Source organism: Podarcis raffonei, chromosome 7 (genome assembly GCF_027172205.1).
Source record: "Podarcis raffonei isolate rPodRaf1 chromosome 7, rPodRaf1.pri, whole genome shotgun sequence".
Taxonomy (NCBI): Eukaryota; Metazoa; Chordata; class Lepidosauria; order Squamata; family Lacertidae; genus Podarcis; species Podarcis raffonei.
The window spans coordinates 50625087-50646086 of NC_070608.1; the positions used below are offsets into that span (position 1 = coordinate 50625087).

General features: G+C 42.0%; 1 protein-coding gene across 4 annotated transcripts in view; it reads left to right on the top strand.

Moving 5' to 3' along the window:
• LDLRAD4 (low density lipoprotein receptor class A domain containing 4) overlaps nucleotides 1-20510 on the top strand; it is a 263881-nt gene extending 243371 nt beyond the window's left edge. For 2 of the 4 annotated variants that reach the window (XM_053396605.1, XM_053396601.1), the window contains 3 exons: nucleotides 7782-7936; nucleotides 17277-17327; nucleotides 18878-20510. In XM_053396605.1, coding sequence (XP_053252580.1) covers nucleotides 7832-7936; nucleotides 17277-17327; nucleotides 18878-19420 — 699 coding nt within the window. In that variant the 5' untranslated portion in view covers nucleotides 7782-7831 and the 3' untranslated portion in view covers nucleotides 19421-20510. The other 2 variants (XM_053396604.1, XM_053396602.1) reach the window with 2 other exon arrangements.
• Nucleotides 20511-21000: the final 490 nt, after the last annotated feature.

Genomic DNA, 21000 nt, shown 5'->3' on the forward strand with positions numbered 1-21000 from the left:
AACAAATTTGCCAATGACTATGTCCTGTCCGCCTTGTACTACTGGCTGGGAAATAAAATGTCATAATGCTATGTAGGTCCTTTCAAAACAGCACAGTATGCTAACCAAGGATAATATTTAGAAAACCATGCATGGTGAAATGTTCTCTGTCCTGTCCTGCCTAGAAGTCAAAACTTTCTGTCAGCATCCTGCATTGTGTAAGCAGCTCAGCTTTAATACGTCTGGTAGAGGATTTGCTTTTGATATGTTGTTTCCTATATCCAGTTTTTTTCTGTCACTCAAGTTGTACAGTACCTGGTTCTGCTTCAGTATTTTCATTTTGGATATTCCCATGTTGTCTGTATATGCAGAAATTAGGCTATCATGTGCAAATTTCATGTAAATATTTTCCCCTTTGGGGTGATGCATTTCCTCTCTTTCAGCAATGTACCCTCTAAAAACATGATGGGTTTTGGCTTCCACCGTGGAAGTACTCGTGTACCAGTAACCCGGAGCTTAAACTTGCCATCTTAAGTAAGGGCATTTCTAAAAAGCCACTACCACCAGCTCCCTAAATGTTTCTTCTTAATGTGGCATTTTGGCATACAGTGCTTCTGAGTATCGTCTGGCTTTGGCTAGTAAAAAGGTTTAGAAAGGCCCTAAGAATGCCTTTCAGGCTGCAAGCAGTACAGTTTACTTGAGAGTAAGTGTCACTGAACCTAATGGGTCTTTCTTCTGAGTAGATGTTAGGCACCTCTAGATTATCTGTTCATTGAACATTCATCCTGATGTGCTTGCACAAAGCTTATGCCAAGATTATATGGTGTTCACTATTTATTGAGCATTTGTTCTGATTTATTTGCAGAGATTAAATAACAATGAACATTTATCCCAATTTGTTTGTGAGCAGATTATACACCATCCCAACTATCATTAGCCCACAGTTTTTAGTGTATTTCCTTGTCACTTTTTTAACTGCATAAAGTCCTTTTTTTAAAAAGGAATTTTTTTGCCAGAGCACTTTAATCCCCAATTTAATTGCATCTACATTTATGATATGCAAGTATTCTGATATGCAACTATTTCCTGCAAAATAGTTAAAAGTCTGGAGGTGACTATACACAGGGGTTGTATTGTTATTTTCCACTTGTCAATGTTTGCTCATCACTTTGCATCCTGTCCTTTCTGCTAGGAGCTCAAGACCATGTAGACACCACCCGCTTCTTAAAAAACAAATAAATCACACAACTCCTGTGTAGCTACTGGGTTTGAGCAGCGATTTGAATCCAGGGCTATCATGGTTCTGACCCATTTTCTTTTATCTGGTACAATGCACCATATTGCAAAACAGGATGTGGAAGAAAGCTATTTGAAAAAATGTATGTCAGCATACAATTTTTCAGTGTTGGTTTTTCATTTGGATTAGAGATGTGGGAAAAGGAAAGGAGAAGAATCTTAGCTACATGTGGAAATAGCTTAATTGTGACCAGAATTTACAAACTGAGCGCCATGTGTTAAAACACCCACATCCATGCAAACACCTCCTTTTCTAGATGAGAATCCGCTGGAAGATTTTTACCGCGGTGTAGACCCATTAAGCCTAATCCCGTTGATAACACACAGGCACGCTCCCCCCCCCCTCACCGCCTTGACAGAGCCTTGGAGGCAGATGCCTGCGTCAAGAGTTGGCAGTGCGCGTACCACACGGAGGGAAGATTAGCCTCCAGGCCCTGCTCATCTCCATACCGGCGTTTCCTATAGATCAGGGTGGGGACTGAGGCGGGAGGGCGGCATATTGTAACCTTCATGTACTCAACGTACGGTGTGGCTGGCGGGGAAACCGAGACAAGGAGGCTATTGTGACACGGGTCGGCACTGACAGCGCCGTGTCTCTCTCTCTCTCTCTCTCTGTGTGTGTGTGTGTGTGTGTGTGTGATGCCGCCGCCGCCGCCGCCGCCGAGAGCAGCGCTCAGCTGGAAAGAGCACGTGCGCGCCGTTTCCAATAGTAGCCGGAGCCTGGGCTGGGCGGGGGAGGGAGCCCAGCGGAGCCTCCTGAGTCAAGCGGCGGCCGCGGCGGCGAGGGCCGCGTTTTGGGCACGGAGTGACGCACGTCGCGCTGGAGCAGAAATGCGGAAGAATTAGAAGCCTCCACAGTGTCCATGGGGCTTGGTTTAAAGAGCGCAGCAGCCGCGGCGGCGGAGCAGTTGGGTGCGGGAAGTTGGTAAGAGCGGCGTCTTCCTTGGCTTTCTCCCCACCCTTCGCCCTCATTCTCCCTTTCTTCCTCCTTAGGCTTTTTAATTAGGCCATATTAATTTTTTTTCATGTGCAATATGGAGCTCCATATATATATGGAATTAGGACATCTAATCGGGATTAATAGATCGACGTTTTCTTTTTCTATGATTTTCCTTCCTTTTTAAACTTTTTTTAAAATAAAACAAAAACCTATAGAAATCCCCGAGCGCGCTGCGCCATGCGCCTTTACGCAGGGTCGCCCCCTTCGGTGTTTTTCCCTGCGGGTGCTTCTGTGCCCCAGCCGGTGGCGTGGAGCGAGGCCCGGAGGAGCCTCTCCAGGGGCTTCGCCTCGGGCCGGGCAGCATGAGAGGCCTCGGAGAAGAGTCCTCCGCTCCGCGGCGCTCGTGCGCTCTTCTGCGGGCCCTTGTCGGGCGGCGCGCGCCTCCGCTCGCGGTCTGAGCCGCCCCGACGGAGTTGTGTCTAGGAGCGCCGGCCGCTTTCGCCTGCCTGCCGAGGGAGAGACGCGGCCAGCCCAACCCCCCACCCACCCGCCTGGGCGACCGGGAGACTCGCGACGACGCTGCCTGGCTGCTGCAGGGAGCCCAAGGCGATGCCCGACGCGCTCCTTTCCCAGCGGAGGAGGACACGATTATGTCCACTGACCAGTTTAACAGTACAACACTGAAGGATGCTCAGTTGAAAGACCTGGTTGTGGAAGGAGGTATTCTAGACTCCCCTCTCCCCGCCAAGCTCTTAGTTTAATTTTGTCTCCAAGTTATTTTTCTTTCTCTTCGCCTTAAACCCTTAATCACCTTCCTGCCTACCCGCTTTCTGTTTTACTTTCTCTAGCATACTGTGTGTAATGGGTCTAGTATTTTTGCTGTTGTTACTATATCTCTCTGGGAGATTTTAAGACTATCCATACTCAAGAACCTAACATAGAAAGCCCCCCCCCCAAAAACCGGTTAATTTACAGCCAATCCAGTTCATGTCTAGCTCAGATAGAAGTTCCATTCAGTTCAAGTATGTATGTATAGATGATAGTCATGGTCAGGGCAATGAAATGTTTTTGTTTTAAATATATGCTTGCAGGTGGAGATCATATCTGTATAGAACTGGGCCGGTGAGGTAGACTAAGGTGTACAAGACTGTGGCACAAGTCAGCATTAGCTACTGAAGAGTGGGGGATATGACTCTTATTTTGGTTTCCACTTTATAATGATAGAAGTGTTTCACATGTGTGACTATTATATGTACAAAGGTTGGAGGCTTGTGCTTTTAATTTTGCCTTTTCATGCTGGTTTTATATGACCCCAGAGACATCAAAATAAGTAGGATAAATACTACCAGGCATACTTTTATAATCCTATGTAAATAGCAATAAATGTGTACTAGTACTGTTGATCTATTCTCTTGCAGTAGCACTTGCCATTATATAAACTGAAGACTCTTAAAATGTGTTGCTTTCATTAAGAGTTAAAAATTCTTAGGGGGGTATTATAATTATGTATGCAAATGAGTGTGTGAGCCAAGATGAAGCCTTTGTATAAAAATTGTTTTCCTTCACCTTGTGGAAATAATCCCCAGTGCTGGGTTTTGGAATGCAGACACAACTGATCTGATGTGATATGGATGTGGGGAGAGAGCCCAGAGTTTGAAGCTACACTGCTGTTAAAGTTGTGAAACTATGCTGCAATTAAAGATGTGACTTTGGAAATCAACCCACATCCTGTTGATCAAAAGGGTCTGATTATGGCTCACTTGGGCTGCAATGCTATATACATGCTTACTTGGAAGCAAATCCCACTGAACACAGTAGGACGCACTTCTGAGTAGACTTGCATTTTTCTGTCCGTCTTGCTCTCCTTTTCTACACCTGCACATATTTAACATACTTTTATTTATCTCATTTTTGCCTCTTAAAATGTTCTCGTTTATCAGATTTTGCTTGCATATTTTCAGACTTTTTGTTTTCAAAATAACCATTCATAGGAAAAGAGGAACTGGCCTTCTGTAAAAATGTTCAGGGCCCTTGATTAAATTTAGAAGTCTGTGCTTTTGGCAGATGCAGAAATAACGTCATTCCAGCCATCACCGCATTCTAGGAAAGCCTAAATCAACATTACTTATTTTGCACATTGCTCTTTCACAACTGCTGCTCAATTGACACAGTAATAAAATATCTTTGGGCCAATTAAGTACTTGGGTTATTGGCCTCTCAAGTAATCGGCCTGCTGGGGTCCTGTGGTTGAGAAATAGTTAGGCTGCTGCTTTTTAAGCCTAAACCTTGTGCCCTCTTAGTAGGTCGGGGAGGCATGCTGGAAGAGGACACAGGGCACAGAAATCAAGGATTTTTTTTGTACCCTGTTGTCAATAACAGCTGCAGCAGTGACCTGAGTATAAACTAACATATTGACTGATGCATGTGAAGTTTGAGGTAGCAGCAGTGGGAAACTCACTGGTTGAATTAAAAATATTTGTACTTTGCCTTATTGATAGCCATAATAGGGAGCAACTAGGGAAGCAGAAAAGGAAATTTTCTGTTTTCTTCAGTTGCATAGTGAGGTCCTTTTAATCCTCCCTTAGACTGTGAATAATTCTCATGGCATGCAGAAAAATGGTAAGATTTTGTGCACGGTCTTGGAACGCATGTCCTTGTATGGCAGGTGTTGTTAGATTCTACCACTAATAAACTTTCTACATTCTGTATTCTTGTGGAGGTGAGACATCTTGATTATTTCAAAATCTTGATTGTTAATCTTAAAACCCTCTCCCAATGATTGGAAAAGGAATAGTTTGGAGGGAGAAAAAAATAACTATATTTTCCACCTTCTGCCTAGCCAAAGCTTTAAGAATAGGAATCGTGATCATCTTTTTGTGCACTTAGCTTTAGAAATGGCTGAATTATAATCTTGCCTTTTCTTTGAATTTCCGCCATGCTAAAGATGCCCAAGTGTCAACCATTATGCTTGTGGATTACATAATTCCATATGCGTGAAAGATTCTGGATCATTAAAATGTTAGCTAATACATACTTTTAAAATACATTTCTGGCTTTGTTTTGCCATTGCTGTGCCAGTACAGTGGTACCTCTACTTATGGACGTGATCCATTCCGGGGTACCATTTGCACCCCGAAAAGTCAGTAAGTAGAGTGCCGCTTCTGTGTGTGCGTGTGACACAACAGAGCGCTTCTGCGTGTGCGCAAAGTGCACAGAGCACTCCGCATGTGCGAAGCACGCAGAACAGCTTTATGTGTGCGTGCACAGCGAAACCCGTAAGTATACATTTCCGGGTTTGCCGTGTTCGCAACCCGAAAATCCGCAACATGAACCTAACGCAACTAGAGGTATGACTGTATAGCCAATGAAAATAACCAAAGGCATGCTTTAGCTGAAATATGACTTAATCTTATATATGCATGGGCTGTTCAAGATGTGAATTGTAAATATTATTAATTTCATTAATATCCCACCATTCCTGCAAGGAGCTCAAGTGGTGTATATGGTTCCCCCCTCCTCATTTTATCCTCACAACAACCCTGTGAGGTAGGTTAGGCTGAGAAATTCTGATTGGCCCAAGGGCACCAGTGAGCTTCATGGCTGAGTAGGGATTCGAACCCTGGTCTCCCAGGTCTTAGTCCAGCACTGCAGTTTGCCATGCATATTTGAAGTTTGATTTGTATTTGCTGGAAACAGGAAACTGAATGGAAGGAAAACCTTTTCATTCTTGCACGTACAAACAAGTACATTATTCTGTCATTGATGTGTTTTTCCTGTTAATTTGAATGGCTAAAGGTGTGAACCTTCAAGATTAATGATGTGACAAGTTTGTCCCAAAGTGCCATAATTTTAATTGATGCATTAATTGAATCTGAGGCGTGTAAAGCAATTATCATGTCTTCCAAAAGGAAAACATTTGTAATACCCTGGGGCGTTTTCTTTAATCTTTAAGACATTTTATGGGCATTGCGACTTTGTAAAACTACAGTGACTTTCTAGGTTAATCTCTCATCACCATGGTTTCACTGCGTGCGCGCGCACACACACACACACACACACACACACACAAAATCAATCCCGTATGAGCCAAGGAAAGTCAGTCCTTGTTCCTTTTTTCTTTAATGAAAGCTTTACATATTCAGGGTTTTCTTCTTCTTCAAAGGAATCCTTCTGGTTATTTAAGCTTCCCCTTACATTTTTCATTTATTGAACTGTTACTGTGGTGGTGATGATGGTGGTAATATTAATGGGAGACTAGATACAGATAAACGATTACTTATTTCAGTATTCTGGTAAGTGGGCAGTGGCACAGCAGTCCTTATAATTCTGGAGCTTCCTGTGCTTGTAACTTCTGAATTCTTAAAGGACCATTAAGTTATTATGTTGCTCATCATTAAGGTTGGAGAAATCAGTGTGTTATGTACAGATGGGGACCATTTTGTGCTCAACCAATTGATGCATGACCACTGATGCTTGGGGCCTTTTGGACCCAAAAGAAGGCGTAACGGGGTGGAACAGGTTTTTGCTTGCTCCACCAATGTGCGTAAGGGCCAGGAATGGAACCCTTGCACAAAATGGTCACCACCTGTATGTAGGAATGGAAAACCATTTCTCTACAAAGGGTTTTTGGCCAGGACAAGTTAATTTAGGGCCAGAGCCAAAAGTGGGTAGACTTTGCACCACTGTAAGATTTTATCATTCTTTCTCTGCAAGCTTAATGAAAATAGACTCTGGACACATGTCAAACCTCCAGTCGGATAGGGATCCCTTCCCTACTGTGAATACCTTCTTGTACCTGTCTTTGGTCTATATGTGAAACTTCTATAGAAAGCTTTATGTAGCAGGATGGCAGGACAGCACAGTAGTGCATCATTTATCAATTTTGTGCCGGTTTCTTCCTATTCCCCTGGATGACGAGTTACTTGAATTGATTACAATAATAGGAAGGATGTTGTTACTTAAACACTTCTTTTTCTTGAAGGATGTTTTCACCCAGGATATTGGCTTACCTTGCAGTCGGTTCACTGTGTACTTCCCAACATGACATACTGAAAGTGCAAGAAGATTTGTATTTCTAGATGATCCAAGAAGTTTTTTTAAAAAGCATTTCAACTTGATTTGTTACTGCATTTTTTTATCTAGAGCTCTCCTTCATCAATTAACTTTGAGGCTTAAAAATGATGTCTAAGGCAGTGGCGGGGATGATTTATATTGAATTTTTTTGTTGTGCTGTGTCACTGATGAAAATCAGAAGAGAATCTTTTTTTTTAGACATTGAGGGAAGAGGGAATCCTCAGATAGGGAAAAGGCATAATTATTTAGCCTTTCCAGTTTGCAGATTTTGTTATTCTGAAATTTGTTTTCCAGAGAGGAAAAACAAAGCTATTTCAACCCTGAAATAGTGTGTTGGGATCAGTTTTTTTGCTGTAGTAAAAACTTTATTGAGCAATATACATGCATCAACAAATAGATTACTTTGGGTACCAGCTTGCAGTTTCACCCTCCTCTTTTTTTAACATTCCTTATCTACCCTAGAGTGACACTTTTTCTCTTTCTTTCTCCACAGCTGAACTAGAGTTTGTTCAGATCATCATCATAATCGTGGTTATAACTGTTATGATAGTGGTGATCATCTGCTTGTTGAACCATTATAAAGTGTCAACACGGTCATTCATCAGTCGGCAGAGCCAAAGCAGGAGGCAAGAAGAATCTTTACAACCGGTGAGTTGAAACTTCCATGCTACCCATATTGGTTTAATATATGTTTTGTGGCAGACCTTTTATTTATTTGCCATATTAATATGCTGCTCAATAATGACATTCTCTGGGCACCTTCCAGTATTGCTAAACTATTGGAAACCAAGCAAGCCCATCTAGGAAGAACATTCACATATAGGATCCCAGCAACAAAAGTCTTTCTCTCTTGTAGCCACCAATCACACCTCACTTGGCAGGGCCACCTGGAGTTTACAGGCAAACAACTGGTCACCAGGAAAAAGATAAAAAAAGAAAAAAAGAAATTGTGTTCAGATATTTGTTAACCGCCTTGCATGAGAACATTCCAGGGCAACATACAAAAGTGTGAGAACCATTTATACATCAAATACATATAACATACGTGAAGAAACATTGATAGTAGGATAAAAGTCTAAAGAATAACATTTATGACCATCTAACATTCCTGGGCAAATAGGAATGTAATAGTCTTAATCTGGCATTAAAAATGTTGGCATCAGACATGTCTCCTTTGAGAAAGCATTTCACAGTTGGGGCACCACCACAAAAAGTGTCCTCTGCTTTGTAACTACATAACGTTCCTCTGTTAAAGAAGGTTACTTGGAGAAGGACCTCAACAGAAGATCTTAAGACACGGGCAAGCTGGAATGGGAACAGGTACTTCCTCAGATATCTGGATCCCAAAGTATAAGAACCAGCACCTTAAATTGTGCTCTAGAGAATATGCTAGTCTTTGTAATACAGTCATACCTCTTGTTATGTTTGCTTCAGGTTAAATCTTTTCAGGTTGCGTCCCGTGGTGACCCAGAAGTACCGGAAAGGGTTACTTCCAGGTTTTGCCGCTTGCGCAGATGCTCAAAATGACGTCACGTGCAGCGCAGAAGTGACGGATTGCGACCTGCGCACGCACAGACATGGGTTGCATTCTGCTCATGTTGCAAACAGGGCTCCAGAACGGATCCCGTTCGCAACCAGAGGTACCACTGTACTTTCAGAAGATATGAGTGCTGTGGTTGTAACCGTAAGAATTCTGATGGCCAAATTCTACACTAACCGAAACTTCTGGGTGGTTGACTGGGGTGGTTCCACATATAACACATATTAATCCAACCAGGAGTTACTAGAGCATGAATCACCCTGGCACGGCCGACCTATCCAGGCCACCAAATCACGGGAAGCTGGTAAAAGGGCCTCTGTATCCTATCTCTAATAAATTCTGTGCTTACTGATTTACTACAGAAAAGTTAGCAGAGTTTTAAAATGCTTCTGCATATGTATCTAAAGGCTGTGCTTGGCTTTGTTTCATTCAAGAAGTGTGAAGGCCCGCCCTTTTGTATCACATTTTTGTAGCTCATCTATCTCCACTGCCATCGAGGGTCATTCATTGGGCTTTTTCTTATATCCTCACAAGGTATATTAGGGAGAGAAAGAATTTACGGCCACTTAGGGAGCTCCATGACTAACTAGGGATTTGGATCTGAGTCTTTCTGATCCAGCACTACCCATGACTCTTCAAATGGTTGAGGCCATTCACAGAGGCCATTGTTAATATTTCTAAGTACTTTTTTGTTTTTAATCTTAGTCATGTTTAGCAATCCTGGGGCACTTATCCATAATCTTACTGAACTAAGGCTACTTTTTAAAGGATGCTCAGGTTTTTGGAGGTCTGTCTTGCTGCATGCCAAACAGGCAGTCTTGCCTCATGGCAAATGAGTTGTATGACCTGTTCTCTACAAATAAGGGAACCTCTGCCAGTTGAATGAAAGAAGTTGTTGACTCAAGTCTGGCCAGCGTGAATTGGGCTTCAGAACAGCAATGCAAATTCCATGGCCACTACACTATGTATGTATGTATGTATGTATGTATGTATGTATGGGTGGGGGGGGGAGAGAAACCTGCAGTTTCTTCTTGGGTGGTTGTTTTCTACCCCTGCAAAAAAACACATGCAACTGTAATAAATGCAACTTTTCTCAACAAGATCATATAAGGGCTAAAGAAATGACTAGAATACACCTACAGGAAAAGAAAGTATGAATGGGTGTGTAATGTTAAGTTCCCGTAATCATGCCTAGAAGTCCTGGTTAGACTGGGCTATCCAGATGTGCACTTATTGGCATGATAGTGCACATGTATGTTCCACACCCTTAATGTGTTTCCAGAAAGTGCCAGTGTTTTTGTAGCAAATGTATTGCTGCATGAAGTGTGCAGCTGTTCTCTGTAGTAGACATTTGGGTTGTAGTAATCAGGTTGGGTTGAAGTAATCAGGTGTGATCTGGGCTCTCAGTCTGGCATTTCTTTCACTGGTTGTATTCAGAGTCTAAAAGGAAGTTTTAACTGTGGCCATCCATAGTGACTGAGGTATCAAGTATCCAACGAATTAGATATTATCTGCCTCTCTGCTTAGATCTTGAACAACCACCATGAACCGGAAGCCTCCAGTGACTAGGCCTTTATGTTGTCTGATTAAGATGACGGAATTGGAAAAAGCAGTTACAGAGATGTATTGTAAAATCGTGTTTAAAAACAACAGCAAAAAACAAACAAACAACCCTTTAAAATTCTATTAAATTGTCAATCTTTTTCTTTTATTTAAAGAATTTTGAAGGCCTTATTTCTTTTTAATTGGTGATAATGACTGGGTAGTTGATTGTGGGGAAAGTAATTATGTGTGTGCATATCCTGATTCCGGATTTAGAATGTTTGCTGACTAATAATGCCTGAAAGCTGCTGCAGCTTCCCTTAACAGAAGAAGCCTTAGAGTCTTGGGTGAGGGGGAGCAAGATTTAAAAATATGACATATATGAAAGAAAACAGTCATTTTTTTTCTTGGCAGAGTTGAGTGAATTTAGCAAAAGTCTTTCTGGTTAGCTCTAGTGTAGTTGTACGGTTAGGGCTAGGCAGCCTTTTCTTTCCCTCCTCCCCCTACCTCCAAATTCTGAATATTCCCTTTCTGATTCTACGTTTAATATTCCTTAGAAAAATGCAAGATTTGTTCTTTTTTTCTTCTGCTACTTTGAACTGCTCCACCAGTTCTGCCTCTAATAACTGCAGCTCTTTCTTGTACAATTTCAAGATGCCCCACTGTCTAGGGGTGGCAGAGAGAAACATACCCCTTGAGCAGTTTTGAACAGAATCACTATATGAACATGGAAACCATGCCTCCTATGAAGTTGGACTATTCACATCCATCTAGCTTAGCATTGTCTACTTTTGCTGGCAGCAGCTCTTAGGCAGAGGTTTCCCCCCAAGTTCTGATATCTGGGATCTTCTGCATGCTCTATACAGTGGACTAATGCCTACTGCTAAAACAAAATAGGTGAAATGGTATAACTGGGTCAGTAGCTTTTCTTGCTTATATATTTATCTCCTTGGCAAAAAACTAACCCAGAGATAAATTCATTTTGTTTGAATCCTGTCCTTTGTATCTTCAGGTGCTGTTTCTAGCCTTGCTCCCTGACGACTGTTTTTTTTAGGAAGGAAGTCTTTGCACATTCAGCCATATGTGCAAAGGTTTCCTGCTTGCAGAAGTTTCTGTTGCTGTGGCCATTAGAACCCTGTCTGCTGATCTTAGTACCTGAGAGGTAGCTCCCATGCCCTCTCAAGCTCAATGGGGGGGGTGTGCCCCTGGAAAGGGCATGCTCTGTGGTGGCCCCAAAGTTGTAGAATTCCCTCCTTGCAGAGATTTGCCTGACACCTTCATTATACAGCTTTCAGCAAATGCTGAAGACTCACCTCTTTACTTTGGCTTTTGACACTTGAGATGTATATTTTTGAGGGCCCAGCTTTTTCTGTGATTATATGTTGTTTTGTACTGTTTTTAATATTGTGTTTTAACTGTAACCTGCCCTGAGTGAAGGGGGGGGGGGATAATGATGATGATGAAATAATGTGTTCAGAGAAACTTGCCAGGGTTTAGTTCAATGATGCCCGGATTGAAGTTCAGGTAAAACATCTGTGACAGCTTTGTAATCAATGATCTATTTTACAGTGGTAATAAATAATGGGATTGCCCAACAGGCAAGAAGAAACATGCATCTTTTGTTCCACGCTGCATACTGTTGCTGTAAGCCACTGTATAGTGACATATATTGTGTCATTTAAGAGAACTAGCAGGTGTCTTGCTGTTTGTGTATTGCCAAAATACATTCTTTCCATAATATCCTTTCCCCCAAAATGGTTTCATAAAAATGTTTCCTAGGTTTTTACAGAACTAGAACTTCACAATAATTGTGCAGTAACATTTCCCTTTGGAAGTTTCCTTGACTGCTGGGAGCAGGACAGGAAGGGCGTTCTCTGAAGCTCCAGTGACATAGCGGGGGCCCCTCTAAATCCAAAGGGAGTTGGGAAAGTATTATTCTTTGCTACTGCTGCTACAACTTCAGCCACAAGCCTAGTTGCTTGTGGCAAGTCAGCATCTCTTCCTAACAGGGAAAGCTTTTGTAAACTGGAAGACCCTGTGCATGGCTTAGTATCTTTTCAAGGATTTGTTTCTGAAGCTGAATTATTGTATCTAATCAAGCAATCAAATTGGTCAGTTGCATACATACAGTAATCAATAAAATGGAAATAAAAAATCTAAATGTACCTGCTTAAAGTTGCTGGGGACAACATGCATGGGGGGGGTCGAGTTCTGTCAGGATTTAAGGTGTGCCATGATACAGGCTAAGTGTTTCTTTATGGATGTAGCACAGTCTGGAAAGCCTGGTTTGTCATGGTAACCCTGGGCAGTTTCATAGACGTTTCTGATCATCTTTCTTACTTACTTTATGCTGTATAGCAAATATTTGTCCTGTGTCTGCTCAGTAAAAAGAAGTGAGGAAGATTTGAGTATGCAAAAAGTTGTAAAACTTAGTGGTCCTAACTTAGTTGTTTTTCTGCTTATTTTGAACTGTCAGGACATTTCCCCACTGGTTGGCACCCCCCCCCCCAAAAAGTGTGCTTCTTGCATTAGTTACTATTTTATTTGTTGGCTTGCTTTTTTAAAGGCTATTTTCTCTCTCTTTGAATTTGTCATGTGTGGCTTTTAATGGTATCCTGCATGTTACTTGCCTGTCTCTTTCTAGTGTAGTATGCACTGTGGCATTGCTTATGCTCTAGAAGAAGTGTTTGGTGTCATTAAGAAATATATTGGTCTGCCTTGTTCTCTTTTCTTTGTCCGAAAGGACAGCTAGGCTATAACCAGGTAAAAAGTGCAGACCTTGTGTGCAGGGACCACGTTCAGCATCGGCCTGAGACCAGACATATCTGGCCTCTTGCTGCCACCTAGAGAAAAAAAAATGACACAGACATCCATTACTTGCGAATGCAGTGGGAGTTATTGTTATACGCATCCTTTTGCTTATTGTATTTCTAATATAATTATAGCAATGCACCATTATCACACTTTTTATTTAGTCAGAGGAACACGTGTGTTGCTTTATCTTTTGAGAGACGTGACAACTTTTGCATCTTAGTCTTCATGGCTTCAGCTTGCTTTGCCTGATCTTGAGCCCAGGGGTGTGGGGGTGTGGCTGAATATCTACTTTGACCTTACTCCTGACACCAAAGGCATGACATGCCTAGACTATAAAGCTATGTAAATATCTCCCTTTTGAGCAAGGTGATAGACTAATTTCACACTTGGCACTTTTGAGCTTCTGTCCTGCCATCGGTATATGTGTGTGCATTACAGAAATGAGGTTTTAAATGTGCTTCGTTTCCCCCCCAAATGGAATCTATTTTTGAAATAGAGTTAAAAGTTAATAATTGAAGGAGACCAAGATCCAAGTGTGTAAAAAGCACCTCTGATAAATCACCTTTCAGTAGCTCAGTCAGTAGAACATGAGATGAAAGAATGAAAATCTTCCTTTTTTTATTATGTAATAGGGAAGTGGTGTTTGGAAGCACAGTCGGTCTCTAAGTGGTACACCTTGACTTTCTGCTGTTGTTCCTCTTACAAGTTCCTTTAACTAGCAGTCATAAGCTCTGTAAAATCGTGTAGCTTCCAATCCCAAAAGCATGACTCAGTGCACAGGCCCTTGATACAAATTGCATATGTTAATTTATATTTATAGATGCAAATTTAGGTCAGCTTCCAGAGGAGAATTTGCCTTGTAAAGCAATGCAATTTTTAAAAAGTTTTTTTTATCAAAAAAATAAAGGCTAAGAAGAGACGGGAGATTCAGGGCCAGGTGCAAAAGACCTTGGATTCAAGCCCCCTGGGTCACACCCTAACAGTGTCCTTCCCCAAAATGTTTTCCTCATAAAATTGTCAGTTTGGAAAACTCCCAATGGCCTAGTTGAGACATAAGTATCCCAGCCCAACAAATGATGCTTTATGAGCCTGGGAACTCGCACACCACCCCCTGCTCCTCACGTGCCCTGCTTCACCACAGAGTTCCTTGTTTCTTCAACCAGTTTCCCTTGACATTCAAATAGACAAATTATGGATTACAGTGCAATCACAGCCTGGATAGCTAGTAGGTTAGAGCATGGTGCTGATAACACCAGGGTTGCAGGTTTGATCCCTGGATGGGACAGCTGGATTTTCCTGCATTGCAGGGAGTTGGACTAGATGATCCTCAGAGTCTCTTCCAACTATAGGATTCTATGAGTCTATGAATCACATACTTATCTTTTTGGAAGCAAGCCCCATTGAATCAGCGAGGTTTATTCCTAGGTACATGGGTGCAGGATTGTATCCTTAAAAACTAAGATAGCTTCACTGGAGCCAGTAAGGGAATGTGAGCTTGCAGGCTCCTGGGCCAGTAAACCATGGTTTATGTAATTCATTGCATCTGTATGAGGCCAATAAGTATTAAGATTTACAGGTTTTGAGACAGTTGATTTGAATTACTGTTGTGTCTTGAAAGAGTACAGTTACAGTATTTGCAACTAATTTGGGGCCTTGCCGTGACATTCATTTTCTGGTTTGAGCATCTTAGACCTGGACCGCCTCTTTTGTGAGCAGCACCTGCTTCTCTTTGGCCCTTTGGAAGGCGCTTGGTTGTTTTAGCCTTTAGGCTTACTTCTGAATTTTCCTTAATTTCATTAGCAGAGGATGCTTTATGGGTACAGTTCTTCAAGCAGAAATCTCTGGCCAGAGACTAGGACTAAAGGGAAAAGGGAATAAAAGATGTAGAGAGAAGTGGTAGGAAAGTGCAGCAGCAGCAATCGCAATCACAGCAGGCACTGTAAATGCAACAGAGACCTGAAGAAATTATGATGGACCCCATTTTAAGGTAGTTTTGCAAATATGAACTAAGGTGTCTCTTTCCCACTTGCCACCCACCCTCTGCTCAGGTCACCTGCTCCTTTTCTTAATATACTACTGCAATTGCATGTCACAACTCTTTCTCTGGGGGAAAGAGAATATGCACAGAAATCACTTCCCAGCTGCTGTGATGTTGGGTTTTGGGGGGGAAATTGTCCCATGGAAATTAGAGTAGTTTGGATTTTTGCATTGTGGAATGTTCTGCCACCCTAGAGGGTGATCAAATTTTGCGTGTTTATTCTACTTGTATTTAGTAAATAAAGCTAATTTTGAAGCTGCGATTGTATTTGCAATTGGCATCCATGCATTGAACTGAAGAAACTGAAAAGTTTCCATGGGAAATCTACCCCACTTCGCCACCCAGCTGATAGGGTCTTCCCATCCAGGAAATGGGAGGCACTAGGAATGCCGTGAGCCTGCTTTCCTCTGCTAAGAAATTAAGAAAGCTGAGGAGTCCTTGAGCTTCTTTTCTGGGCCTTCTACATTGGGGAAATGCATTGGAATGCTATGCATGCTGTATGTGTCTTTCATTTCTCAGGAGTGTGGATAGGCAAGATTCCTCTCAGGCTTTGGGGGGTTTTTTTTTGGGTGGGGAAAAATTGGTTTCTTGCCATGGAGGCCAAGCAAGTACCTATTTAAATGTTGATTTCTATGGTGAAGTGGGTGAGGGATTCACATAAGACTGTTCAAATACTAAGGAGAAATCCTAAACTGTGTCGACTTGGTCTATTCATCCCATCTTTAGCATCAAAGCAGTGTGTTAAAAAACCACCCACAGCATTCTTAACGACAGATGGACCACAGCCTGTTTGGTGCAATTAGCATTGTACTTTGCTCCCACTGGTGAGCGCAAAGAGCTGGATCCAGATCGAGGACAAAGAGACAGTCCTGGCAAAATTCTATTTCTGAGCAGATTTAAATGAGCTTGTTTTCATGATAACAAACCATTACCTCACTTCAATAATGGGTTTATTTACAGAAAGAGTACATTTCACCTTGGGATAATTAACTTCGTTAGGAGTGTCAATATTGGGACCTTAGCTAGCAACAGTGAAGTTTGTAGCATAGCAGTGACCTTTATGTGCTCTCTCCTTCCTGACCAGTTAGGGTTCTTGGCCCTAGGGGCCCTAGCCATGTAAATGCAAAATGAAAATTCTGATGTGGGATAACCCTAAATGAACATTTTCATATTCATAGCTTTGATGGAAACAAATCTGAAGATGGAAGCTCGCTCTCTTTCTCTTTAGTTGGCTTAAAGTTTGTGCCTCAGTTTTCCTGATGGGCTGATCAGTAAAAATAAAAAAATGGAATATTATAACAGAAGGAATGATCCACAGAAATATTGGAGTCAGGCATAAAGAAGGGGCAGAGATTAGAGAGAATCTACAAATATAGTGCTATAAAATCTTTACCGTAGTTTATTTTCATTGATGCAGTTGAGTTTCCACGGAAACGGGATCAAAAAGCCCCATTGCATGTCAACTAGCATATTTGAGTGCGATTTTCATGCGCTTTGTTGTCAGATGAAACCTGCAACTACTGGTTTTACAAGCCATCTTCTACTTCTTTTAGATGGTTTTTAGTTTTTATGTATGGTACTTTTAGAAACTGGTAAGACAAAATAAGTATCTTCTAAATGTTCCCTTTGGCAAGTGGCAGGCTTGCTGAAAAAGAGAGAATACTTTTATTCAGAGTGTGTATTCACTGGACTGTGTTACAAGACCAATTTAATTAAACTGGAGGTGTAAACTGACATAGACTGGAATGTTGTGCACTTACTGGGAAGTAAGTTCTGTGGAACTAAGTTGGACTTGCTTCGGAGCAAATGCACACAGGGTCAGGCTCTTAAGCTACGTTTACTAGTAGGCCAGGCCCATTGGCTTAATTGGAACTGAATCACTGTATCTGCTGTTGGAGGAGATAAATATATCCTAATTCTTTGAGTATGTAAATGTTAGAGCAAAACATGAATGATGTGAAGTTGACTAGGATGTTGAGCATTAATATCATAAAAGTATAATAAGAAACCTTGTTCAGAAGCTAAGTGTTCTCTCGTTTTCTCTCTTGTGCTAGGAGGGGTGTTTGTGGCCTTCTGACAGCTCTTCACGTCGGGGAGCTTCCGAGGTAAGCTCTCATTCACACTTCAGATCTTCCAGAAACTACGTTTTTGTTAATAGCACATATTTCCCCCTTGTGCTGTGACTGCAGTTTTGCAGTCAATTTCTGTCAGTTCAACTTAACTTCAGGTCTTAAGCATATGTGGTGCTGGGGTGCAAAGATCCGCCCCCCAAGGTTGCCCAGTCCCAGGTGCGCAGGAGGGCAGAGCCGCCTGGCCGGCTGCCTCAGTGTCTCACTAGCTCAGTCGCCCCCGAACTCACAGCACAGAGCCGCCCGCAGCAGAAGAGCCCACCGCGGCACTCCAACGGACGTACGGGCTCTTCCCCGGACTCAACTCTTGGGCCCTGGACTCTTGGTCTGGCGCCCCTGAGAGCCCAGTGCCCGGGCACCCCACACCCCTAGCGCCTATGCTTCAAGTGTGTAGATTTCCGCACAGTTTCCCTAAAATAAGTGGGATCTTTGAAAGAGGAAGTGGTTTGTACAGTGGTACCTCAGTCTACGAACAGCCTTGTTCACAAACTATTTGGAATACGAACACTTCAAAACTGGAAGGTGTTCTGGTTAACGAACTTTTTTTGGAATCCAAACGTACACTGTTTGGGGGTGCACTTCCATTTTGAGTGCCACACTTCCGTTGTCCGGCAGCGGAGAAGGGGTTTGTCATGGTGTTTCCCGCAGCCGCGAGGGAGGGAAGCTGCGTCCCGGCAGCCAGCTGGTTTGCAGGTGCACAGCTCCCCCCCCCCCCATGCTGCTGCGGGAGGCGTGCACTCTAGGGAGCATTTCCCACAGCAGCGTGGGAGGGGGGAATCTGTGTGGATCCCAGTTCAGCTACTGATTGATTGATTGATTGTGTGACTGCGGAAATGGATAAAAGCCCCCCATCCAAACAATGACTATCATCAGTGCAGGTAAGAAATTTTTTTAGTTTTCATTTTCATCATCCACAATACTGTTTTATTTTACAGTACAGTACATTGATTATTGCTTTCATTTTATGGATCAATGGTCTTGTTAGATAGTAAAATTCATGTTAAATTGCTGATTTAGGGGTTGTTTTTAAAAGATTAATGCATTTTGCATTACTTTCTATGGGAAAGCGTGCCTTGGTTGAAGAATGGACTTCCGGAACGGATTCAGTTCGTAAACCAAGGTACCACTGTAGTTGCTTGTGTAGAGCTCCTTGGGCCATGGGTTCTCCTCAGGTGTTGTACACTGGCTAGGGTTCAAGGAATCGAATCAAAGACCCAGTTCAGAATATAATTTTGGATCAGAAGTTTCCTAAGTTTTGGAATTCATTCAATTTGTCTGATTGGTTAAATCGAATTTGTTTGCAGAAGTCTTGTCCTATGACTGAAACTCCTTTCCTTGGCCCAGATGCTTGGGTTATATAAGACATCTTGGAGAATGTCATCCCGGAAAACAACCCTTTATGATGCTGCTTCCACATTATTCTACCCCACACCTGTTATGTGTCTCTGTATTGAGTATGTCTAATACATGCGTGAACTAGGTTTTAACTTGATTGATTAGTTGATGCCTCCTCCTTCACACTGCAGATCATGTATGCCCCACGGTCCAGAGACAGGTTTACTGCTCCATCCTTTATGCAGAGGGAACATTTCAGCCGCTTCCAGCCAACCTACCCGTACATGCAGCACGAGATTGACCTCCCTCCTACGATCTCCCTCTCCGATGGTGAAGAGCCGCCCCCATACCAAGGGCCATGCACTCTGCAGCTTCGGGACCCAGAACAACAGATGGAACTCAACAGAGAATCTGTGAGGGCACCACCCAACAGAACTATATTTGACAGCGACTTGATAGACATTTCAATGTACAATGGGGGCCCGTGCCCACCAAGCAGCAATTCGGGCATAAGTGCAACCAATTATAGCAGTAATGGAAGGATGGAAGGACCACCCCCGACTTACAGTGAGGTCATGGGGCATTACCCAGGTTCCTCTTTTTTCCATCACCAGCAAAGCAACGCACCTCCTTCGTCGCATAGGGGGAGCAGACTTCAGTTTCAACAGAACAATTCGGAGAGCACAATAGTCCCAATTAAAGGCAAAGACAGGAAACCAGGAAACCTTGTCTAGTTTCCTTTTCCATATGCACTTGAAGAGAGATGGAAGAATCAAGCAGGAGCATGATAGAGGTTTCTATGCCCCTGTGCACAATATTGTTTTAAGTTTCATGTGATGCGGTTTCGTAAAACCAAACGTGCAAAGCTGTTGTTTCTGATTCCTTTCAGGGGAATTGCATGAAAAGTGGTTTGAAACAACTACAACCTTCCATTCAGTTTGGCCATGAGCAGTGTTCTACTTTTCTTTTCTTTTTGGGGGTGGGTGGGGGAATATATTATTATTATTTTAAATAAACTATTTGAATTTATTTAATTATAAGAGGTAACTTAGCACAGAAATATGGCTTACACAGCCAGTTTTATATTGAGTGAATGGCTAAAAGAAGAGGACAAGAAAGGGTTACTAGTTAAATGGGGGCAAAATTGGCCAGTTTGCTATCCTTACCCCGCCCTCCCAGAAGTGTGAATTTTTTATCTGACTCAGCATTTCTGTTTTGTGTGCCAAGGTATAAAGTTAGGGAAAAAACTAGATGAATACGAGGAGTTAATTTGTGTTGTGATACAAGTGTATTAAATTTGCACTATATGAGAACTGTTTTACATGAAGTTCTTCTATATGTTGTCTTTTCACCTGTGGAATAATGATTAGCCCCTAGGAACCCTCTTCAGAAATTTGTCTAGGCTTCTGTTGATTAATCATTGAAAGGGGACTTTGATTTAATCAGATCTTTTACCATTTTCCATAAATGAATAAACAGCAAAAGACATCTTAACATGTTACCTTTTGCAATAATTTTTGCATTCAAACGGGACATTGGCAAGTTGTCTTAGAAATTTATGAGTGGAAGAAAGCAAATGTGAAATTACAGACGTTTCCTTTAGGTGGTTTTTGCTATAAGCCATTTGTTTAACTAGAAGCAGATAAAAATGCCAGATGCATTTACCTTTTTGTGTGTGATTATTACTAAATCTTATTGCTTGTCCCCCTCTTAAAAAAAAAATGCAGTGTCCTTGTTACTTAAAGCTTCTGCAGATTTTTATCTTCACTGGAGCCCATAATCAGTTGCATAGCCTGACATCCTACAATAAATGGTTTAAACATACATTATGAGTTTTTGCTGTTAAATTGCACTTTTGTTGTGCTTTTCCTATTATCTTCTGTGTGCTAGATCAGACCTCTGTAAGCCCTTTCCCTAGTAGCTTCCATTTCTTCTGCTAGTTTGACAATGCTAAAGTGGTCGTTTGAAGAGCTTGCACCATTAGAATGCTATGGGGAATTGTTTGGGAATCTGAGTTAATCAGTTTTGTAATTGGTTAATCATGTCTTCATGCACTGATCTGAACTGGTTTATGTCGAGTGTGCAAACAGTTGTGTAAACTTGTTTTTAGGATCATGCTGTGTCATGTTTTTGAAAATCACTTTAGAACTGTACCATATATATTATTATTTTTTTTAAAAAATGCAGCCTAAGGAATCCCAGTGAATTTGTATTTCATTCTGTGATTGATTACCTGTGTTGCAAATGAAATTGGAAGGTATTCCAAAGGGGACTGGTTGTGAAAACAAAGCACACACAAAGCACAAACAGGTAC